Here is a 19977-nt window from a genome sequence, read left to right as displayed (position 1 = left end):
TTCCCGGCTCCAGGTCAGGATCCGACGCATTTTCTAAATGCGATGTATGGCATCTCCTCCAGGGCTATGTACCCCTCTGGGATTCCTGTTGGTCCCACGGGTCCGATGGCATTTGGTCTGGGTGTCCCCCAAACCTATGCCCCTGCGCCCTTTATGCAGTTTATGCCGGCTCCGGCGCCGCATTGTCATCTTCCGACACCGGCGAAGTCGACGACACCGAATCCTTCGACGCCGGTTCCATCATCTGATGCTAAATCCCGAACGACGTCGTGGAAGTCTTCCTCATCCGGCGTCGGGCTCGGCTCCGGCTTCGACTTCGGCAGAGTCGACAGTGGATCCGACGGCTTTGAAAGTGAAGCACAGGTCGAGGCGTGAAGCCCAGAGACTGATGGAGGAAGAGAGCTATTGTGAGGAGTATTTGGAGTAGGGTGAACTACAGGATCCTGAGGACCCTTATGAGGATCTTTCGGTGGCCAGTGGTCTTGAACTGTCCCCTCAGTGGGATTTGGTTTGTGACAGACGAACCATCAAAAGATGTGGCTCCTTACCACGTTGTAATTAAAAAAGCAGCAAATTTGTTGAACATTGCTTTACCTACTGCTGAGTTCAAATCTACTCACCGAGGTTCTTCACTCTCCCTCTTCAGTGACTGAACCATTGCTGCCCTTTAATGATGCCCTTAGAGATCCTATTTTGGAGGTTTGGAAGAAACCATTATCAACTCCAGCTGTGTCTAGAGCTGTTGCCAGAAGGTACAGGACTGCTCCAGATGATCCTGAATTTTTATCCACTCACCCTCTACCTGAGAGTTTGGTGGTACAAGCTGCCTGTTCCAAACGATCAACTGGTGCTTTTCCTCAAGTTCCAGCTGAAAAGGAATCGAGAAAGCAGGATCAGGCTGCTAAAAAGGTTTTCTCTTCTGCCAGCATGGCATTAAAGTCCACAAACGCGACCTGTCTGATGGGTCGTTACATTCACGCACTAATGGACACTGTAAAGCAGTTAGTGCCAAAGATACCGGAAGATGATAGAAAGGACTTCCAGGAGGTTATCTCGGACACTCAGGCTGCAGCAAGACAGGTGATAGAGTGGTTTAGACACTGCAGATTCTGTGGCAAGGGTCATGGGCTCTTCGGTTGCTACGAGGAGAGCTGCATGGCTGAAATCATCAGATGTCCAGTCTGCGTTGATGGATCTACCATTCGACGGATCTGGTTTGTTTGGAAAGAAGGCAGATGCTGCTTTAGAACGTTTTAAAGACAGCAGGGCGACTGCTAAGTCGTTGTGCCTTCAAACCAGGGGTACTTTTGGAAGGCGTACTAGAGGATTTAGTAGATCTTCATTTCGATCCTACAAGTCTACGCAACAGCAACCACAGCAGCAGCAGAACACGCTGTACAAATCTTATAGGGGCAAGCAGAGAGGCCGTTCTCGGTCGTCAAATCTCCTCCTCTTCCTCCTCTTCCCCGTCCCTACCCCCTGCCAACGCAGCAAAGCAGCCCTAGATCCGCCATTCTGGATCATGTGGGCCCAGCGGGGGGCCGGCTTACCCATTTCCTACAAGATTGTAAATTGATAACATCGGATCTTTGGGTTCTCAATCTTGTGGGGAATGGGTATGCTCTTCCCCTTCGGGAGTTTCCCCCAAATTACCCTCCTTGCCAGGGTTATTGTTCGGAGGACCACCTGCTTCTCCTACAGGAGGAAGTCTTGGCACTGTTTCGAAAAGGTGCGATAGAGGTGGTTCCAGAGCAGGAAAGGGGTCAGGGGTGCTACTCCCGGTATTTCCTGATCCCCAAAAAGGATGGCAGGCTTCGGCCAATTCTGGATCTCAGGATCTTGAACCTTTACCTGAAACAGGAAAAGTTCAAGATGCTCACTCTTGCACAGGTTCTTCAAGCGCTGCTAGAAGAAGACTGGATGGTGTCGATCGACTTACAGGATGCGTATTTTCATATTCCCAAGTAGATAGTTAACAAGGACCCCCTGAATACAATGGATTTTGGATTCCTAGGTCAGGGAAAAACAACTGATCAATAAGTACCAACCTAGGCAATCATGATATACAATGAAAAAGATTTTTTGAAGAAAAGTTAAAAGGAAAAAATAGGCTACCAATAAATTCAAATTGTGATATTTATTAACACATACATTAAAAAATAAACACGGAATAATATATACATAAAATGGGCAAAAAAACAAAGCATAAATGAAAAATTATGGACATCCTAAGTAATACGCAAATCATTTACACAGAATTCATTTAAAACAATTAAAATGGCTTAGTAAGTCTCGACGCGCGTTTTGGCGACCAGCGCCTTCTTCTGGAGAAGCCAAGAATGTTAGAATGTTATCTTTATTTTTATATTGCCATGGGTTACTGCTGACAGTGAGACAAACAGGAAAATGAAATAGTGTGTTCTTGTTAAAAGGTTAAATGAAGCTGCCAGTTTAAAAATATGCTATTGTTTATTATGCTGATGCTGTCTTTTTCTAAAGAAATTGATTGTAACCTATTGACATAACATTTAACGGTCATCAAATTCGATATAAAAATGTTGAGTAATTGCATCTTGCCATGGGTTACTGTTGTCAGTAAGATACACAGGAAAATGAAATAGTATGTCTTTTGTTAAATGGTCAAATGAAGCTGCCAGTTTGAAAATGTTAGTGTTTATTATGTTGATGTGCTCTTTTTCTAAGAATTGATTGTAACCAATTGTTTTATGTGTCTTAATTTTTCGTATTTAGATAACATTCTTGGCTTCTCCAGAAGAAGGCGCTGGTCGCCGAAACGCGCATCGAGACTTACTAAGCCATTTTAATTGTTTTAAATGAATTCTGTGTAAATGATTTGCGTATTACTTACGATGTCCATAATTTTTCCTTTATGCTTTGTTTTTTTGCCCATTTTATGTATACTGTGTTTATTTTTTAATGCATGTGTTAATAAATATCACAATTTGAATTTATTGGTAGCCTATTTTTTCCTTTTAACTTTTCTTCAAAAAATCTTTTTCATTGTATATCATGATTGCCTAGGTTGTTACCTATTGATTAGTTATTTTCATATTCCCATCTTGAAGTCGCACAGAAAGTATCTGTTTTACGGTTGGGTCGCAGCACTACCAGTTTGCGGTCCTTCCGTTTGGTCTTACTACTTTCGGCGCCGCCGAACTCTACGCACTCCACGCCGGCCGACTCCTGGGTTGCTACCGAGCCTCCCCGAGATGCACCCACGGACCCTTCTGCTGCAACTCCTGCAAGTTCACCTGCATCCGGACCTACACCACACCAGCAGTGCCCAAGACCCCGACGAGCAACAACAGCAGCCACCTGAAGTGCATCCTGCTCAACACCCGCTCCATCCACAGACACGCCGTCGAGCTCTGGAACCTACTCGACACCACAGCCCCAGACGTCGCCTTCCTCACGGAAACCTGGATGAACGCCTCTTCAGCGCCCGACATCGCCATCGCCATCCCGGACGGCTTCAAAATCATCCGGAGGGACCGCGTCAACCAGACAGGAGGAGGCATCGCCATCATCCACAGGAACTCCATTCGCATCACGACCAACACCGACGACACCCTCGCCGCCGCTGAGCACCTGCACTTCCAGATCCACATCGATCCCAAGACCACCCTCCGAGGCACCCTCATCTACAGACCCCCGGGACCACGCACACAATTCAGCGAGGACATCGCCGACTTCATCACCCCGCACGCCCTCCCCTCCGCTGACTACATCCTCCTCGGGGTCCTCAACTTCCACCTGGAGAACAACAACGACCGCAACACCACCACCCTGCTGGACAACCTCGCCAACCTCGGTCTCAAGCAACTGGTGACCACCCACACCCACTACGCCGGACACACACTTGACCCCGTCTTCTCATCCATCAAGGACATCGCCTTCAGCCACGCCACCGGACTCCACTGGACGGACCACAGCTGCGTCCACTTCAGTTTCAGAAGGACCACGATCCACCACCACCAGCAACAGGTTGCACGCAGAAGCTGGAACAAGATCACAGCCGAACAACTCGCAACTTCCCTGAACGAGAACCCACCCACCAGCGCAACGAACCCCAGCCAAGCAGCCACCAACCTCACGAAGTGGATCAGCGACTGCGCAGACGACCTCGCCCCTCTGAGGACCCCGCCTAGCAGACCCGGCAGCAACAAAGCCCCTTGGTTCACTGACGAACTCAAGCGCTTCAAGAAGAACTGCAGAGCCCTTGAGAACGCCTGGCGCAGAGACCCCACCACGGACAACATGGCTGCCCTCAAGCTCGCCACCCGAAAACACCACCAACTGATTCGCACCACCAAGAAGACTGCATTCAAGGAACGACTGGACAACAACGCACACAACAGCAAGGAACTCTTCAACATCGTTAAAGAGCTCTCCAACCCCAACGCCGGAAACAACGACATCACCCCTTCGCAAGACCTCTGCAACTCCCTCGCCTCCTATTTCCACAACAAGATCGCAGACATACACAACAGCTTCAGCACTCAACCGACGCACGCCAAGACCGAACCACCGCCCCCCACCACCACCCTCCGCACCTGGACCACGATCAGCACCGAAGACACCATCCGCACGATGAACTCCATCCACTCCGGATCCCCGACCGACCCCTGCCCCCACCACGTCTTCAACAAAGCTGACGCGATCATCGCACCCCACATGCGGGACATCATCAACACCTCCTTCAACACTGCTACCTTCCCGGAGAGCTGGAAGCACGCCGAACTCAGCGCCCTACTGAAGAAGCCATCAGCCGACCCCACCGACCTCAAGAACTACCGAGCCATCTCGCTGCTCCCGTTTCCCGCAAAAGTCATCGAGAAGACCGTCAACAAACAGCTGGCCGCCTTCCTCGAGACGAACGGATCCCTCGACCTCTCGCAGTCTGGCTTCCGGGCCAACCACAGCACCGAGACCGCCCTGATCGCAGCAACCGATGACATCCGAGCCCTGCTCGACAACGGAGAAACAGCGGCCCTCATCCTCCTAGACCTCTCCGCGGCCTTCGACACAGTTTGCCACCGCACCCTAGTACAGCGCCTCAGCAACGTCGGAATCCAGGAGAAGGCACGGGAGTGGATCATCTCCTTCCTCGCCGGAAGGACACAGAGAGCCCGCCTCCCGCCGTTCAGATCAGAAGCCACCGAAGTCATCTGCGGCGTCCCTCAAGGCTCCTCGCTCAGCCCAACCCTCTTCAACGTCTACATGAGTCCCCTCGCAGCCATCGCACGCCAGCACAACCTCAACATCATCTCCTACGCCGACGACACCCAGCTGATCCTCTCCCTCACCAACGACCCCGCCACCGCCAGAGCCAACCTACACGAAGGGATGAAAGAGGTAGCCGAATGAATGAAGAACAGCCGCCTGAAACTGAACTCTGACAAGACTGAAGTCCTCATCTTGGGATCCTCACCCTCCGCCTGGGACGACTCCTGGTGGCCCCCCGCCCTAGGCAGCGCACCCAAACCAACAGACCACGCACGCAACCTAGGTTTCATCCTAGACTCCTCCCTCTCCATGACCAGACAAGTCAACGCCGTCTCCTCATTGTGCTTCAATATCCTACGCATGCTACGCAAGATCTTCCGGTGGATCCCCACCGAGACCAGGAAGACGGTCACCCAGGCCCTCGTCACCAGCCGCCTGGACTACGGCAACGCCCTCTACGCCGGAACCACCGCCAAACTCCAGAAGAGACTCCAGCGGATCCAGAACGCCTCAGCACGACTCATCCTGGACATACCCCGCCGCAGCCACATCTCCGGACACCTGAGAGACCTGCACTGGCTCCCGGTCAACAAGCGAATCACCTTCCGTCTCCTCACCCACGCACACAAAGCCCTGCACAACCAAGGCCCAGGATACCTCAACAGCCGCCTCAACTTCTATGCTCCCAAACGCCAGGTTCGATCGACCAGCCACGCCCTCGCCGCCGTCCCCCGCATCCGAAGAGCCACCACAGGGGGAAGGTCCTTCTCCTACCTCGCCGCCAAGACCTGGAACTCCCTCCCGACCCACATCCGCCTGACCCAGGACCACCTCGCCTTCAGGAAGCAGCTCAAGACCTGGCTGTTCGAGCAGTAGCGGACCCCCTCTCCCCTAGCCCTTGAGACCCTCCGGGTGAGTAGTGCGCTATACAAATGCTTTGATTGATTGACTACTGCACCTCGAGTCTTCACCAAGGTGATGGCAGTGGTGGCTGCACATCTCAGGAGGTCGGGGATACCTGTATTCCTGTATCTGGACGACTGGCTGATCAAAGCGGAGTCGCCGGAGATGGTGCTCCATCATCTGCAAGAGACAACTCAGTTGTTGCACAGGTTGGGTTTTTCGATAAATCTACCCAAGTCTCACCTGGTGCCCTCCCAGCGCAACCTGTTCATGGGTGCGGTACTGGACACTACTGTTTGTCGTGCATTCCCTCCACCTCAAAGGATTCGCGACATTCAGGAAATTATTCCTTTGTTCTACAATGGAGCGGTCGTTCCAGTCCTGAAGGTTCTTCGCCTGCTCGGTCTGATGGCTACTTGCAATCTATTGGTCAACCATGCACGCTGGCACATGAAGGCACTCCAGTGGTGCCTCCGCAGACAGGGGTATCGGCACAACGGAGATCTCAGGGAGTCAGTGAGGATCTCCAGAGAAACTTCAGCGGATCTGTCTTGGTGGAGCGTGGAAGGCAATCTGTCGCAAGGAAAGCATTTTCAACTTCCTCCATCGGTGGCCACGGTAATAACGGATGCATCCACTCTCTGGTGGGGTGCTCATCTGGGGGACCTGGAGGTCAAGGGTCTTTGGTCTCCAGAGGAAAGGTTGCTTCACATCAACCTTCTGGAATTGCGGGCGATACGTCTGGCGCTCAAGGCCTTCCTCCCTTCCCTTCGCGGTCAGTCGGTTCAGGTCCTGACGGACAACACGACCGCGATGTGGTACATCAACAAGCAGGGAGGAGTGGGGTCGCAGTGTCTCTGCCGAGAGGCTCTGCGTCTCTGGTCCTGGGTTCAGGGCCATCAGATTTGTCTGATGGCAAATCTGGCCGGAGTTCAGAAAGTTCGTGCAGACAGTCTGTCTGCAGTTCTCTGCCGACCACGAGTGGAGGCTTCATCCGGAGGTAGTTAGTCACGTCTTTCGGACGTGGGGGACTCCTCAGGTGGACCTTTTTGCCACTCAAGAGAATGCTCACTGCCCGTTATTCTGCAGTCTCCAGTATCAGATGCAAGGAGCCTTGGGGGACGCGTTTCAGTTGAGTTGGAGCTCGCAACTCCTTTACACGTTTCCTCCCATACCTTTGATTCCTCTGGTTCTGAGGAAAATTCGCCAAGACCGGGCCCAAGTCATATTGGTCGCCCCGGATTGGACAAGAAGGGTGTGGTACTCCGACCTTCTCCACCTCTCCTCTCACCCGTCGCTCCGTCTCCCTCACAGGGCAGATCTCCTCTCTCAGATGGAGGGGAAGGTTCTACACCCCAACCTCCAGACCTTACACCTTCATGCCTGGAGATTGAACGGGGCAACCTGAGTTCTTTTTCTCTCCCTCCTGACGTGGTGGATGTCGTCTTGTCAGCCAGGCGTGACTCCACTAAGTCAATCTATTCTTATAGGTGGTCAAAATGTGTTTCTTGGTGTGGGGAGAAATCTATAGACCCTTTGAGAGCCCATTTGTCTGATGTTCTCCAGTTTGCCCCTTCTCTGGCGCAACAGGGGCTTGCTGTTGCCACAGTGAAGGGCTATCTTTCAGCGCTGTCGGCATTTCTCTGCTTGCCTGACCAGCCATCTCTTTTTAAGAGTCCTGTGGTTTTAAGGTTTTTGAAGGACTCACAAATAAGTTCCCTCCTGTTCCTTTTATTGTGCCTCAGTGGGACTTAAATCTTGTCTTGTTTTTTTTGATGGGTGCTCCCTTTGAGCCTCTTCACAAATGTCCTATGAGGCTTTTGACTCTTAAGACGGTCTTCCTCGTTGCAATAACCTCGGCAAGGAGGGTAAGTGAGCTTCAAGCTCTTAGTTCCAAGCCCCCTTTCTTGTCCATTCATGCTGATCGAATGGTTCTTAGGACCAGGGCTGCTTTTCTGCCTAAGGTGGTGACTCCTTTCCACCTTGGTCAATCTGTTACCCTTCCTACCTTTTATCCTCCCCCACACCCTTCCAAGGAGGAGGAGAGATTACACCGTCTGGACCCCAAGAGGGCGATGTCTTTTTACCTGGACAGAACTAAAGACTGGCGGTTGGATGACCAGCTCTTCATTGGTTTTGCTGGCTGCAAGAGAGGAAGAGCGGTCCATAAAATAACTTTATCAAGATGGATCGTACTATGTATAAAGATCTGCTACTCTCTACTAGAGCTAAGTCGTCAACCTCTGCATTGGCTAGAGGTGTTCCTGTAGAGGATATTTGTAGGGCGGCAACTTGGTCTTCCCTCCACACTTTCGCGAAGCATTACTGCTTGGATTCCGAGGTGAGGAGGGACGGTCACTTTGCATGCTCTGTTCTCCAGGATTTCCTGGTCTAGAAGAGTGGACACCCTCCTCCTGGAGTGGGGACTGCTGTGGGACTCTATTCACAAGGTGGGGAATCCACACGGCAGATGTATCTATCAGAAGAACAAGTTACTTACCTTTGGTAACGCTTTTTCTGGTAGATACAATATCTGCCTGTGGATTCCTCACTGACCCACCCGCCTCCCCGTTGTCCACTCTTCTATGCCAGTGTTTCTATTATGTATTTATTTCATTGTCAAGGAGTTGTTTATTTCAAATGTTTTATTGCATTTGCTTCACACTGTGGGTGTTACCTTGATATTTGTATTGCGTATACTGTGTATATGTCTACTGTCATTGGTCCGTCCGTGTGCCTCGAAGGCACGGAAAAAAGGGCGGAACTGATGTCATAACGCCGGCGTGGGCCTAATATAGGTGTCGGTGACGTCAGCGGAGTCGCGAGCGATGCCGTGCCTCTATAACGTCAGAGTCCACGTCGGCGCAAAGCTACGAAAAGAATTTCTGAATGTTGCTGACGCAGGGGATATTCACAAGGTGAGGAATCCACAGGCAGATATTGTATCTACCAGAAAAAGCGTTACCGAAGGTAAGTAACTTGTTCGTTTATTGCATGTAGTGCCGTGAATTTACATGCACCCACCTGCCTCCCCGAAAGCCAGTATGGACTAGAGATATTTTCAATGTACTTAATTATTTACATAACACTCATGGTCATTTTACTACCCTACTTACCACTCCATACCTACTCATCGGTTGTGTGGGGAAAAAAATTCTAACCATGGAGTCTGTGCCCATACACGTTCAGTACAAGAGGAAGAGTCACCAAAACCACATAACTCAAAAGACTTTTTCGAAGAAAGAGAAGTTGAAACAGTCTGAACTCAACACTAGATGGCAGTAGTATACGGCATATGTGAATCTACAGCCCTACATGCTATGCACAGATGCTTACCGAATAAGTAACCATGTTTATTGTAAGCACTTAACTCATTGAGATTTCAAATGTAAGGCCTCTGCGGTCATTTTAAACTTTGAGTGATAAATACAGTATTTTAAAATGTACCATTAACTTTCTTTTTAGGCCTTAATCTGCCTAGTGGACAAAAAGTCAGGCGAGAAAAGTAAGACTCGCCCTCGTTTTGTGAAACAAGACCAAGTATGCATTGCCCGTTTAAAGACTGCAGGGACCATATGCCTTGAGACATTCAAAGAATTTCCTCAAATGGGTCGCTTTACCTTAAGAGATGAAGGTAAGATAAACCAAGTAACACAATCAGTTTGATAACATGAATGTAGCAGAGTTCCTTGAACCATATCTTATGTCCACAAAACGAGTTAACACTCATTGATAATTTGGAAATACAGGTAGAACAACATCAGTGAATATTTGCTTACTTTACAAGTGTGTAAAGTATAATTACTGACCCATAACTTACTGTATTTAAAGCATTTGCTCACTTTGTCTAAATACAGTTCTCTTGCAGGGAATCCTCCTCATTAGTCATAAGAAGTGAAAGGTCTTCAGGAAGGAATATTCTGCACCGGTCTGGGGATGAGGTGATTGGTCTGACTGGGCCTTCTTTCTGACTGTCAGTACACGTGCCAGTTACCATAAGGCAAAAAAGAGAATTGACCAAACTGTTAACTGTGGCACCTGATAGGACACAGGAAGAAGGGTGAGGCCCTTAAAGGCACAGTGGCAGTTTTTACTAATGTCTGTGGCAGCCTATTAACATTGGTCTTAGTTTCCTTCCTTTTCATGGCCCGTCGGGTGTTAAAGTAACAAATCAAAAGCATGAGTCATGGGGGTTTTTTTTTTAATACCTCCGAGCCATTGCTTGAGAGGGAAGTTGATGTTTTTTTCACTGACAAGAGGCTAGATCTAGGTCTCTTTCGAGGTCGAAGAGAATGAGATCCGGTTCTAGGAACCGTTCAGTGACCCAATGTAGCATCATTTGTCTCTTAACGAGCTTAAGAGGACTAAAGCCCTTGTCATCTTTTGAGACCTCCTGTCCTCCAAGAAGTTGCTTTCCCTACATGAGGAGCTTATAAAAGTCATCAAGGCTGTAGGAGAGTAGGGTCTGCAATCCTATGATCACCCAGATTTTTTGCTTTTTGCTGCACTGGTTTACGACTTTCCCTGGCTGTGGGCCTGCTAATCAGACCCACAGCCTAGCTGTTCTCTCTATCCAAATTGTACTTAGGTACTGAATTGGCACTGGGCCCTCTCCAAGTCCCTGTACCCAGGGCTGAGGTGCACCCAGAAGTCTCCCAGGGGCTGAAGCATGTATTGTGCCACCCCTGGATTGACTAACTAAAACTGACACAACTGGCTGCACGACAGCTGGGGCAAGGTGGTGTACTCACCCTTTGCTTTAGATATAGTATACCTATATCTAACCCTAAAATGGACACGTAGATCTCCTATCAGTCACTCCTATGGCAGGCCTTAACAATCCTGAAGGCAGAGTGCTTGGAATCGTGTGAGATGGTGCTCTGGCATGAGCTGAGCCTGTCTGCGGCTTTCGGGATCCATCCCTTAGCCGTTTCCATGATATCGCATACCATATACTCTTAAGTGCATTATAATCCTCGCGGTTATGTGCCAACTCTGGTATCGCTTTATCAAAACATGTCGAGTAAGGTGTCATACGAATTGGAATACTAACCCCTCGCCAATTCTGGCGACGGGGTTAGCATTCCACCCTTCTAGAGGGACACGACATGTATGTAACCCCTAACCCCGGTTAAAGTCAGACAGAGCCTTAGCATCCACAAAATGGATGCTGCCACCGAGACACAAGTCTGCCCTCCTGCTGCTGGGAGTCCTCCCAGAGCAGGAGATAAGGACAAAGGGTTTCCTGCCAGGGGCGGTGCCAGCACCGTCCCAGACAGGGTTTTGTGTATTGTAGGTAGGCAGGGCTTTAGAGGAAGGTGACTGCACGTGGCACCCCGGTGCTCACTGTGCATAGGCTGGCTGGAACCAGTTCCAGGGTCACTCCAGACCCTGTGCTGGGGAAAAGCCCGCCAAGGAAGTGGGTGTAACCACCCCCCTCCTAGTCCCACCCATAGGGCAGGACTTAGTCGCGTGCCAGCCCCCTTTTACAGGATAAAGGTAGGAACTGGCCCCCTTCCAAATCAGATCATCTTTGAATCCTGAAACTACTTTCTGCGAAAGGAACTCAAGACTTCTTCCTAAGATTTCTCCCTTGTGACTAAGGAGTAGTCACCCTGCACCCGCAGGCACCATCTAAGAACACTGCGGTCTGCTGCAAGTCCTTCCTCCGGAATCCGACTGCCCAGCTCGACGAGAACCGGCTTCCCTGGCACCTCTGACCTCTACCTGCATCATCAGTCACGCTGAGATTCGTGGGTGTGACGAGACCTCGAGGGACCGGCCATCTTCAAGACTGCACGACTTCTTTCCAGCAAGCCCGCCGAGTGAATTCCTGGTGAGTGCTTTGGGGTCCGAGAAGCCCCCACCCTGAGCAGCTCCAGCACCGAAGAGCAGCCCCCCAGCATCTCCACGATCTGCGTGGGGCCCTTCTGCTTTTTTCTGCCCACCGCGTTGTTTGGCTACTAGCCCGCTGGCTTGTGGCCTTCCTGACGACGCCCGACGACATTTCTGCTGCTGGTCTGGTTGCTCCAGACTGGCCCTTGCTTCCCTCCATCTGAGAAGTACCCTGGACCCTCCTGGTCCACTCAAGACGCCATTTTAGGTCCACCGCGTGGGCCTTGCATTTGCCAAGACTTGTTGCCCAATCCTGGGTCCAGCGACGTCGACAGCAAGAACCTTCGTGGGACAGCTCGCACCTCCATCCTGGTCGCCGACAACGCCTCCTGGTCTGAGAGACTGCAGAGCCCAGCAGCGCCCACTCACCTGACTGCGGTGACTTCGCCCGGTGCCATCCTGGTGCCCACTTAATCACTGGCTAGTGATTCAAGAACTTGGTCCCCTCTGCTTTCAGGTTTTCTTCTTCCTTGATCCAGGCTTGGATCCATCGAACTTTTCTTCACTGGTCGCCTGCCAGCAACTTCTTCCTTCCAGGCTCCTGGTCCGGCAACGAGATCCCCGACGTCTTTTCAGACCTATGCAGCTGCAGCCCCTGGGCTAGGTAACTTCGGCACTTCGGTGTCCCAGCATAGCCTCACTATCCTAGGGTCAGGATCCACTGTCGTTTTCTTCCTACCAGGTCGGGTTCGCCCGTTAACACTAACTTTGCCTTTACTAGCCTCCATAGACTTTGTCCCGCATCCCGCGTGAGAGTGCACACTCTGCACCCGAGTCCCCTGGGTCTCCTAGTAGTAATCTAACGATTCCCTAGTCCAGTCCTAGCGATTCCAAAGCCTATTAGAACTGTACTTACCTGCTAGTAATTTCGCATTCCACTTTTAGAGTATATGGTTTTTCGTGCCCCTCGGGCATTTGTGTATAACGTGCTAACTTAAGTATTTTCATAAGAGTTTTGTTGTGTGCTTAGCACGCTGTCCTCATAAAGAGTACAGGGTTGTTGTGATTCTAATAAATACATTGTTTATTTTCATAACACTTGTGTGGTGTCCTTTCACTGGGTGTTCAAGGGGTAATGTGATGGTAAAACAGCTGGCTTAACACGCCCTCTAGAGTCTTAGCCTTAGACTGCTCGTATCCATGCTACTAGGATAGCTGGTCTATAAGGTTGACTTACAACCAATCATCAATAAGGGTTGTTTGGACTGATATATAGTGATCACTAGAATAGTGAACACTGCACATCAGGCCAACTTCTCACATTGGTGAGCAGCGGTTGGGATTTGAGCTTGCTGTTGTTTTACCACACATGCCCTAAGAATATCTTGTGAAAGATCACATAAGTACTAAAGGTACATATAACTTAGCTTAGAATACTCTGAGTTCTACTGAACCAGCTGTTGTAGCTCCTAGGGCCTAGCACACCCTAAACTACAACTCTAGCAAGGGATCAGTAGGCAAACATATAGTGTAGGTAAGTGCACCACTTACACCTCACTAGAAAAGCATGTCTACCCAGGGAGAATCTACTGAGACTCCCCTGGTCAGTGTTGACCCTCCACAGGTCACTTCAAGATATGCAGCTCTCAGTTTCCAGGAGATGAGACAGATCTGTGTCTCCAGGAAACTGAAGCAGGGGTCTAACCCCACCATTCCCTTTCTGATAGGTCTCTTAGAGACATATGATGCCAGAAAGCTTTCTCAGTTACATGAGAACATGCCAGCCTTAGAGGGAACCTCTGGGGATCCAGACCTCCCCAACACTGCTACTGCAGTTGAGGAGGAGGAGGATCAGGAGGAACTCTCTGGGGATGAGGTAGACAAAGGTCTTGAGGTAGTCAGAAGGCTAACCAGGGCCAACTTAGACTTACTTGGGCTAGGATCTGGGGGACCCCCAGTACTAACCCGAAGTGGGCCTAACCTTGGAGTTAGGAGAGATAGATCTCTTTCTAGGGACTCCAATAGATCTCTGCACTCTAATGCCTCTTCTCAGGGGAGAAGGAATCCTCCACAGAGGAGATTTACTTCCCCTCAGAGAAGGGAGCATGAAGCTAGGATGAGACAAGCTGAACTGAGGATTGAAAGGAAAGAACTTGCCCTGGCCAAAGAGAAGCTTGCCTTTGCTAGAGAGCAGCAGATGAGTGGGTTAGCACCCACTGGTGGCAGCAATCTCCCAAGAGATAGAGAGAAGGGTTTAGATACTAAACACCTGACTAAAATAGTGCCCCCCTTTAAGCAAGGGGATGATATCCAGAAATGGATGGCTGCTCTGGAGAGGGCCTGCACTGTGCAGTGCATTCCTTAGAGTCAGTGGGCAGCTATACTGTGGCTCTCCTTTGATGGTAAAGGTAGAGATATGCTCCTCACTACAAGAGTAGAGGATGCTAACAATTACCAGGTCCTGAAGAATACACTGGTTGATGGGTTTGGTTTAACCACTGAGCAGTACAGGTTGCTGTTCAGAGACACCCAGAAAACTCAGTCTCAGGACTGGTCTGACTTTGTGGATTGTGCCACTAAGGCTTTGGAGGGCTGGTTGCTGGGTAGCAAGGTTACAGATTACACAGGATTGTATAATCTAATGATGAGAGAACACATTTTAAACAATTGTCAGAACCAGTTGCTGCATCAGCACCTTGTTGATTCAGATCTGACCTCTCCCCAAGAATTGGGAAAGAAGGCAGACAAATGGGTCAGGACAAGGATCAAGCAGAACCAGAACCAGAACCAGGGTGGTCAGAAGAAAGCAGACCAGAAGGGTAATGTTAAGAATGAGCAAAATGACCAGAAGTCTTCAACAGGTCCCCAACAAACCAAAGAGGGTGGGGGTCAGGCTTCCCAGAAGAAGAAGACTCAAGAAGGCCAGTCAAAAAGGTGGTGCCAGTACTGTAAAAGTAAATCTCACTGGTTTAGTGAGTGCACCAAAAGAGGAGGACAAACTCCTGCCACTACAGCCCCTAAGGCAACTGCACCCCCTAGTACAGTCAGTAGTGGTAGTGTACCTCCCAAGGCATTAGTTGGGTTAACCTTGGGTACTGAGGGGTCTGACAACTTCGTTGGCACACTCACTCAGGCTGTCCTTGTCTGTACAGGGGATATGGATATGTCCCCTGAAATAAGTCCCAATGCTTTGGGCAAATACAGGCAGACACCTTTAATAAATGGCAAAATGGCTCAGGCCTATAGGGACACTTGTGCCAGTGTCACCATGGTGACACCTAACTTTGTGGACCCTGGACAGATCATGCCAGGTACTGATTTCCTGGTGACCAATGCCAGCAATGTCACTACTAGTCATAGGGTGGCAATTGTGGCTTTCTCCTGGGGTGGAGTGAAGGGACAAAAGAAAGTTGTAGTCAGTTCAGACCTCCCAGTTGATTGTTTGTTGGGCAATGATTTGGAGTCATCACAATGGTCAGAAGTGGAGCAGAGGACTCACATGGAGATGTTAGGCTTGCCAGCACATGTGCTTGCTGTGACTAGGTCACAGGCCAGAAGATGCCCCACTGAACAGGTGCTGGATCCTGAAATTATGGACCAGACACCTCCCAAGAAGAAGAGCAGTAAGGGTAAGGCTTTGCCTTCCCCCTTGCCCCAGGTTGAGGATCAAGTCTCTGAGGAGGCTGATCTAGAAGAGCTGAGGGAAACTGAGCCTAAAGAGCTTGAACTTGATCAAGTTGAGTTTCTGGGCTCAGGGGGACCCTCCAGAGCAGACCTGGGGAAGGAACAGTTGAGCTGCCCTTCCCTTGAACCCCTCAGACAGCAGGCTGCTGCTGAGGCTGCAGGGAATGCCACAGGTGCCCACAGGGTATACTGGGAAGATGGACTCCTGTACTCTGAGTCAAGAGACCCCAAGCCTGGTGCAACCAGGAGGCTGGTCATCCCCTTGTCTCTGAGAGGTTTCCTTCTCACCTTGGCCCATGAGATTCCCCTTGCAGGTCATTTAGGTCAGACAAAGACTTGGGACAGGCTTGTCTCACACTTTCACTGGCCACATATGAATGAGAATACCAAGGAGTTTTGTCGCTCATGTGTCACTTGCCAAGCCAGTGGTAAGTCAGGTGGCACAACAAAGGCCCCCCTCATACCACTACCTGTGGTGGGGGTTCCCTTTGAAAGAGTGGGGATTGACATTGTTGGTCCAATGGAACCCCAGACAGCATCAGGACACAAGTTTATACTGGTGGTGGTGGACCATGCCACCAGGTATCCTGAGGCTATTCCCCTTAGGACCACTACAGCCCCTGTAGTGGCAAGAGCCCTAGTTGGAGTGTTCTCCAGAGTGGGTTTCCCTAAGGAGGTCGTTTCTGACAGAGGTACAAACTTCATGTCAGGATATCTGACTGCAATGTGGAAGGAGTGTGGTGTGAACTACAAGTTCACCACACCCTACCATCCACAATGCAATGGGCTTGTTGAGAGATTCAACAGGACCCTCAAAGGGATGATTCATGGACTACCTGAAACTCTTAGGAGAAGATGGGATGTCCTGATCCCCTGCCTCTTGTTTGCTTACAGAGAGGTCCCACAGAAGGGGGTTGGCTACAGCCCTTTTGAGCTTCTGTATGGGCATCCTGTAAGAGGACCCCTGTGTTTGGTGAAGGAAGGATGGGAGAGACCTCTCAAAAAGCCTGCAACCAACATAGTGGACTATGTACTTGGTCTCCGCTCCAGGATGGCTGAGTATATGGAGAAGGCATCTAAAAACCTTGAGGCCAGCCAGGAACTTCAAAAAGCTTGGCATGACCAAAAGGCTGTACTGACTGTGTACCAGCCAGGACAGAAGGTGTGGGTGCTGGAGCCAGTGGCCCCAGCAGCTCTGAAAGACAAATGGTCTGGGCCCCACACCATCATTGAGCAAAAGGGAGAGGTTACCTACTTGGTGGACCTTGGAACTCCCAGGAGCCCTCTCAGAGTGCTCCATGTTAACAGGCTCAAGGCATATGTTGACAGGAAGGACATGAGCTTGCTCATGGCCACAGATGAGGGACAGGAGGAAGAGAGTGACCCTCTCCCAGACCTGCTCACTCAGAATCCTGATGATGGATCAGTTGATGGTGTTGTCTTTTGTGGCAGCCTCACTGAACATCAGCAACAGGATTGCAGGTAAGTCTTGCAATCCTTCAGACATATGTTCTCTCTGACACCCAGCCAAACTGATTGGTGTACCCATGATGTTGACACTGGAGACAGTCTGCCTGTCAAGAGTAAAATCTACAGACAGCCTGATCATGTTAGAGACTGCATCAAAACTGAAGTGCAGAAAATGTTGGAGCTGGGAGTCATTGAGCCCTCAGATAGCCCTTGGGCTAGCCCAGTAGTTCTAGTGCCAAAGCCTCACACCCAGGGTGGTAAGAGAGAGATGAGGTTTTGCGTAGACTACAGAGGCCTCAATGCAGTCACTAAGACTGATGCCCACCCAATACCAAGAGCAGATGAGCTTATAGATAGATTGGCTTCTGCCAACTTCTTAAGCACATTTAATTTGACAGCTGGGTATTGGCAAATCAGGTTAGCTGAGGAAGCCAAACCTAAGACAGCATTTTCTACCCCTGGAGGGCATTATCAATTTGTGGTAATGCCCTTTGGACTGAAAAATGCACCTGCCACCTTCCAAAGGTTGGTGAATCAAGTCCTCACTGGGCTGGATGACTTCTGTGCAGCTTATCTTGACGATATTGCTGTCTTTAGCTCCACCTGGGAGGATCACCTGGTCCACCTGAGGAAAGTGTTAGAGGCCCTGCAAAAGGCAGGCCTCACTATCAAGGCCACAAAGTGCCAGATAGGGCAGTCACAGGTTGTATACCTGGGCCACCTTGTAGGTGGAGGCCAGGTTCAGCCACTGGAGAGTAAGATACAGGCCATCAAGGACTGGACTCCTCCAATCACCCAGACTCAGGTTCGAGCTTTCTTGGGCCTGACTGGGTACTATAGGAAGTTTGTCAGAAATTATGGGTCCATAGTGACCCCCCTTAATGACCTGACAAGCAAGAAGATGCCAAAGAAAGTTCAGTGGACCGCAAGCTGTCAGAAAGCATTCAATGACCTAAAGCAGGCCATGTGCACAGCACCTATCCTCAAGAGTCCAGATTACTCCAAGCCATTCATTGTCCAAACAGATGCTTCTGAGTTGGGTGTGGGAGCTGTTCTGTCTCAACTGAATTTTGATGGTAATGATCAGCCTATTGCTTTCATTAGTAGGAGGTTGACACCCAGAGAGAAAAATTGGTCAGCTATTGAGAGGGAGGCCTTTGCTGTGGTCTGGGCCCTGAAGAAGCTGAGGGCCTACTTGTTTGGCACTCACTTCACCATTCAGACAGACCATAAGCCCCTCTTGTGGCTAAATCAGATGAAGGGTGAAAACCCCAAACTGCTTAGGTGGTCCATTTCCCTACAGGGGATGGATTTTACAGTGGAGCATAGACCTGGGACTGATCACAGCAATGCTGATGGGCTCTCCAGGTATTTCCACTTAGAGCAAGAAGACTCACCTGGTCAAGGTTAGTTTATTGTCCCAAAGTTTGGGGGGGGGGTCATGTAGGAGAGTAGGGTCTGCAATCCTATGATCACCCAGATTTTTTGCTTTTTGCTGCACTGGTTTACGACTTTCCCTGGCTGTGGGCCTGCTAATCAGACCCACAGCCTAGCTGTTCTCTCTATCCAAATTGTACTTAGGTACTGAATTGGCACTGGGCCCTCTCCAAGGCCCTGTACCCAGGGCTGAGGTGCACCCAGAAGTCTCCCAGGGGCTGAAGCATGTATTGTGCCACCCCTGGATTGACTAACTAAAACTGACACAACTGGCTGCACGACAGCTGGGGCAAGGTGGTGTACTCACCCTTTGCTTTAGATATAGTATACCTATATCTAACCCTAAAATGGACACGTAGATCTCCTATCAGTCACTCCTATGGCAGGCCTTAACAATCCTGAAGGCAGAGTGCTTGGAATCGTGTGAGATGGTGCTCTGGCATGAGCTGAGCCTGTCTGCGGCTTTCGGGATCCATCCCTTAGCCGTTTCCATGATATCGCATACCATATACTCTTAAGTGCATTATAATCCTCGCGGTTATGTGCCAACTCTGGTATCGCTTTATCAAAACATGTCGAGTAAGGTGTCATACAAATTGGAATACTAACCCCTCGCCAATTCTGGCGACGGGGTTAGCATTCCACCCTTCTAGAGGGACACGACATGTATGTAACCCCTAACCCCGGTTAAAGTCAGACAGAGCCTTAGCATCCACAAAATGGATGCTGCCACCGAGACACAAGTCTGCCCTCCTGCTGCTGGGAGTCCTCCCAGAGCAGGAGGCAAGGACAAAGGGTTTCCTGCCAGGGGCGGTGCCAGCACCGTCCCAGACAGGGTTTTGTGTATTGTAGGTAGGCAGGGCTTTAGAGGAAGGTGACTGCACGTGGCACCCCGGTGCTCACTGTGCATAGGCTGGCTGGAACCAGTTCCAGGGTCACTCCAGACCCTGTGCTGGGGAAAAGCCCGCCAAGGAAGTGGGTGTAACCACCCCCCTCCTAGTCCCACCCATAGGGCAGGACTTAGTCGCGTGCCAGCCCCCTTTTACAGGATAAAGGTAGGAACTGGCCCCCTTCCAAATCAGATCATCTTTGAATCCTGAAACTACTTTCTGCGAAAGGAACTCAAGACTTCTTCCTAAGATTTCTCCCTTGTGACTAAGGAGTAGTCACCCTGCACCCGCAGGCACCATCTAAGAACACTGCGGTCTGCTGCAAGTCCTTCCTCCGGAATCCGACTGCCCAGCTCGACGAGAACCGGCTTCCCTGGCACCTCTGACCTCTACCTGCATCATCAGTCACGCTGAGATTCGTGGGTGTGACGAGACCTCGAGGGACCGGCCATCTTCAAGACTGCACGACTTCTTTCCAGCAAGCCCGCCGAGTGAATTCCTGGTGAGTGCT

General features: G+C 50.3%; 1 protein-coding gene across 2 annotated transcripts in view; it reads left to right on the top strand.

Moving 5' to 3' along the window:
• The window catches only part of GSPT1 (G1 to S phase transition 1), a 548341-nt gene that overhangs the window by 483574 nt on the left and 44790 nt on the right, over positions 1 to 19977 (top strand). For both annotated transcript variants that reach the window (XM_078663168.1, XM_078663169.1), the window contains exon 14: positions 9616 to 9784. In XM_078663168.1, coding sequence (XP_078519294.1) covers positions 9616 to 9784 — 169 coding nt within the window. The remainder of the gene's footprint in view (positions 1 to 9615; positions 9785 to 19977) is intronic.

Source organism: Lissotriton helveticus, chromosome 10 (genome assembly GCF_964261635.1).
Source record: "Lissotriton helveticus chromosome 10, aLisHel1.1, whole genome shotgun sequence".
Classification (NCBI taxonomy): Eukaryota; Metazoa; Chordata; class Amphibia; order Caudata; family Salamandridae; genus Lissotriton; species Lissotriton helveticus.
The sequence above is the reverse complement of the archived record's forward strand: the minus strand, read 5'-3'. Positions and strand labels throughout refer to the sequence as shown.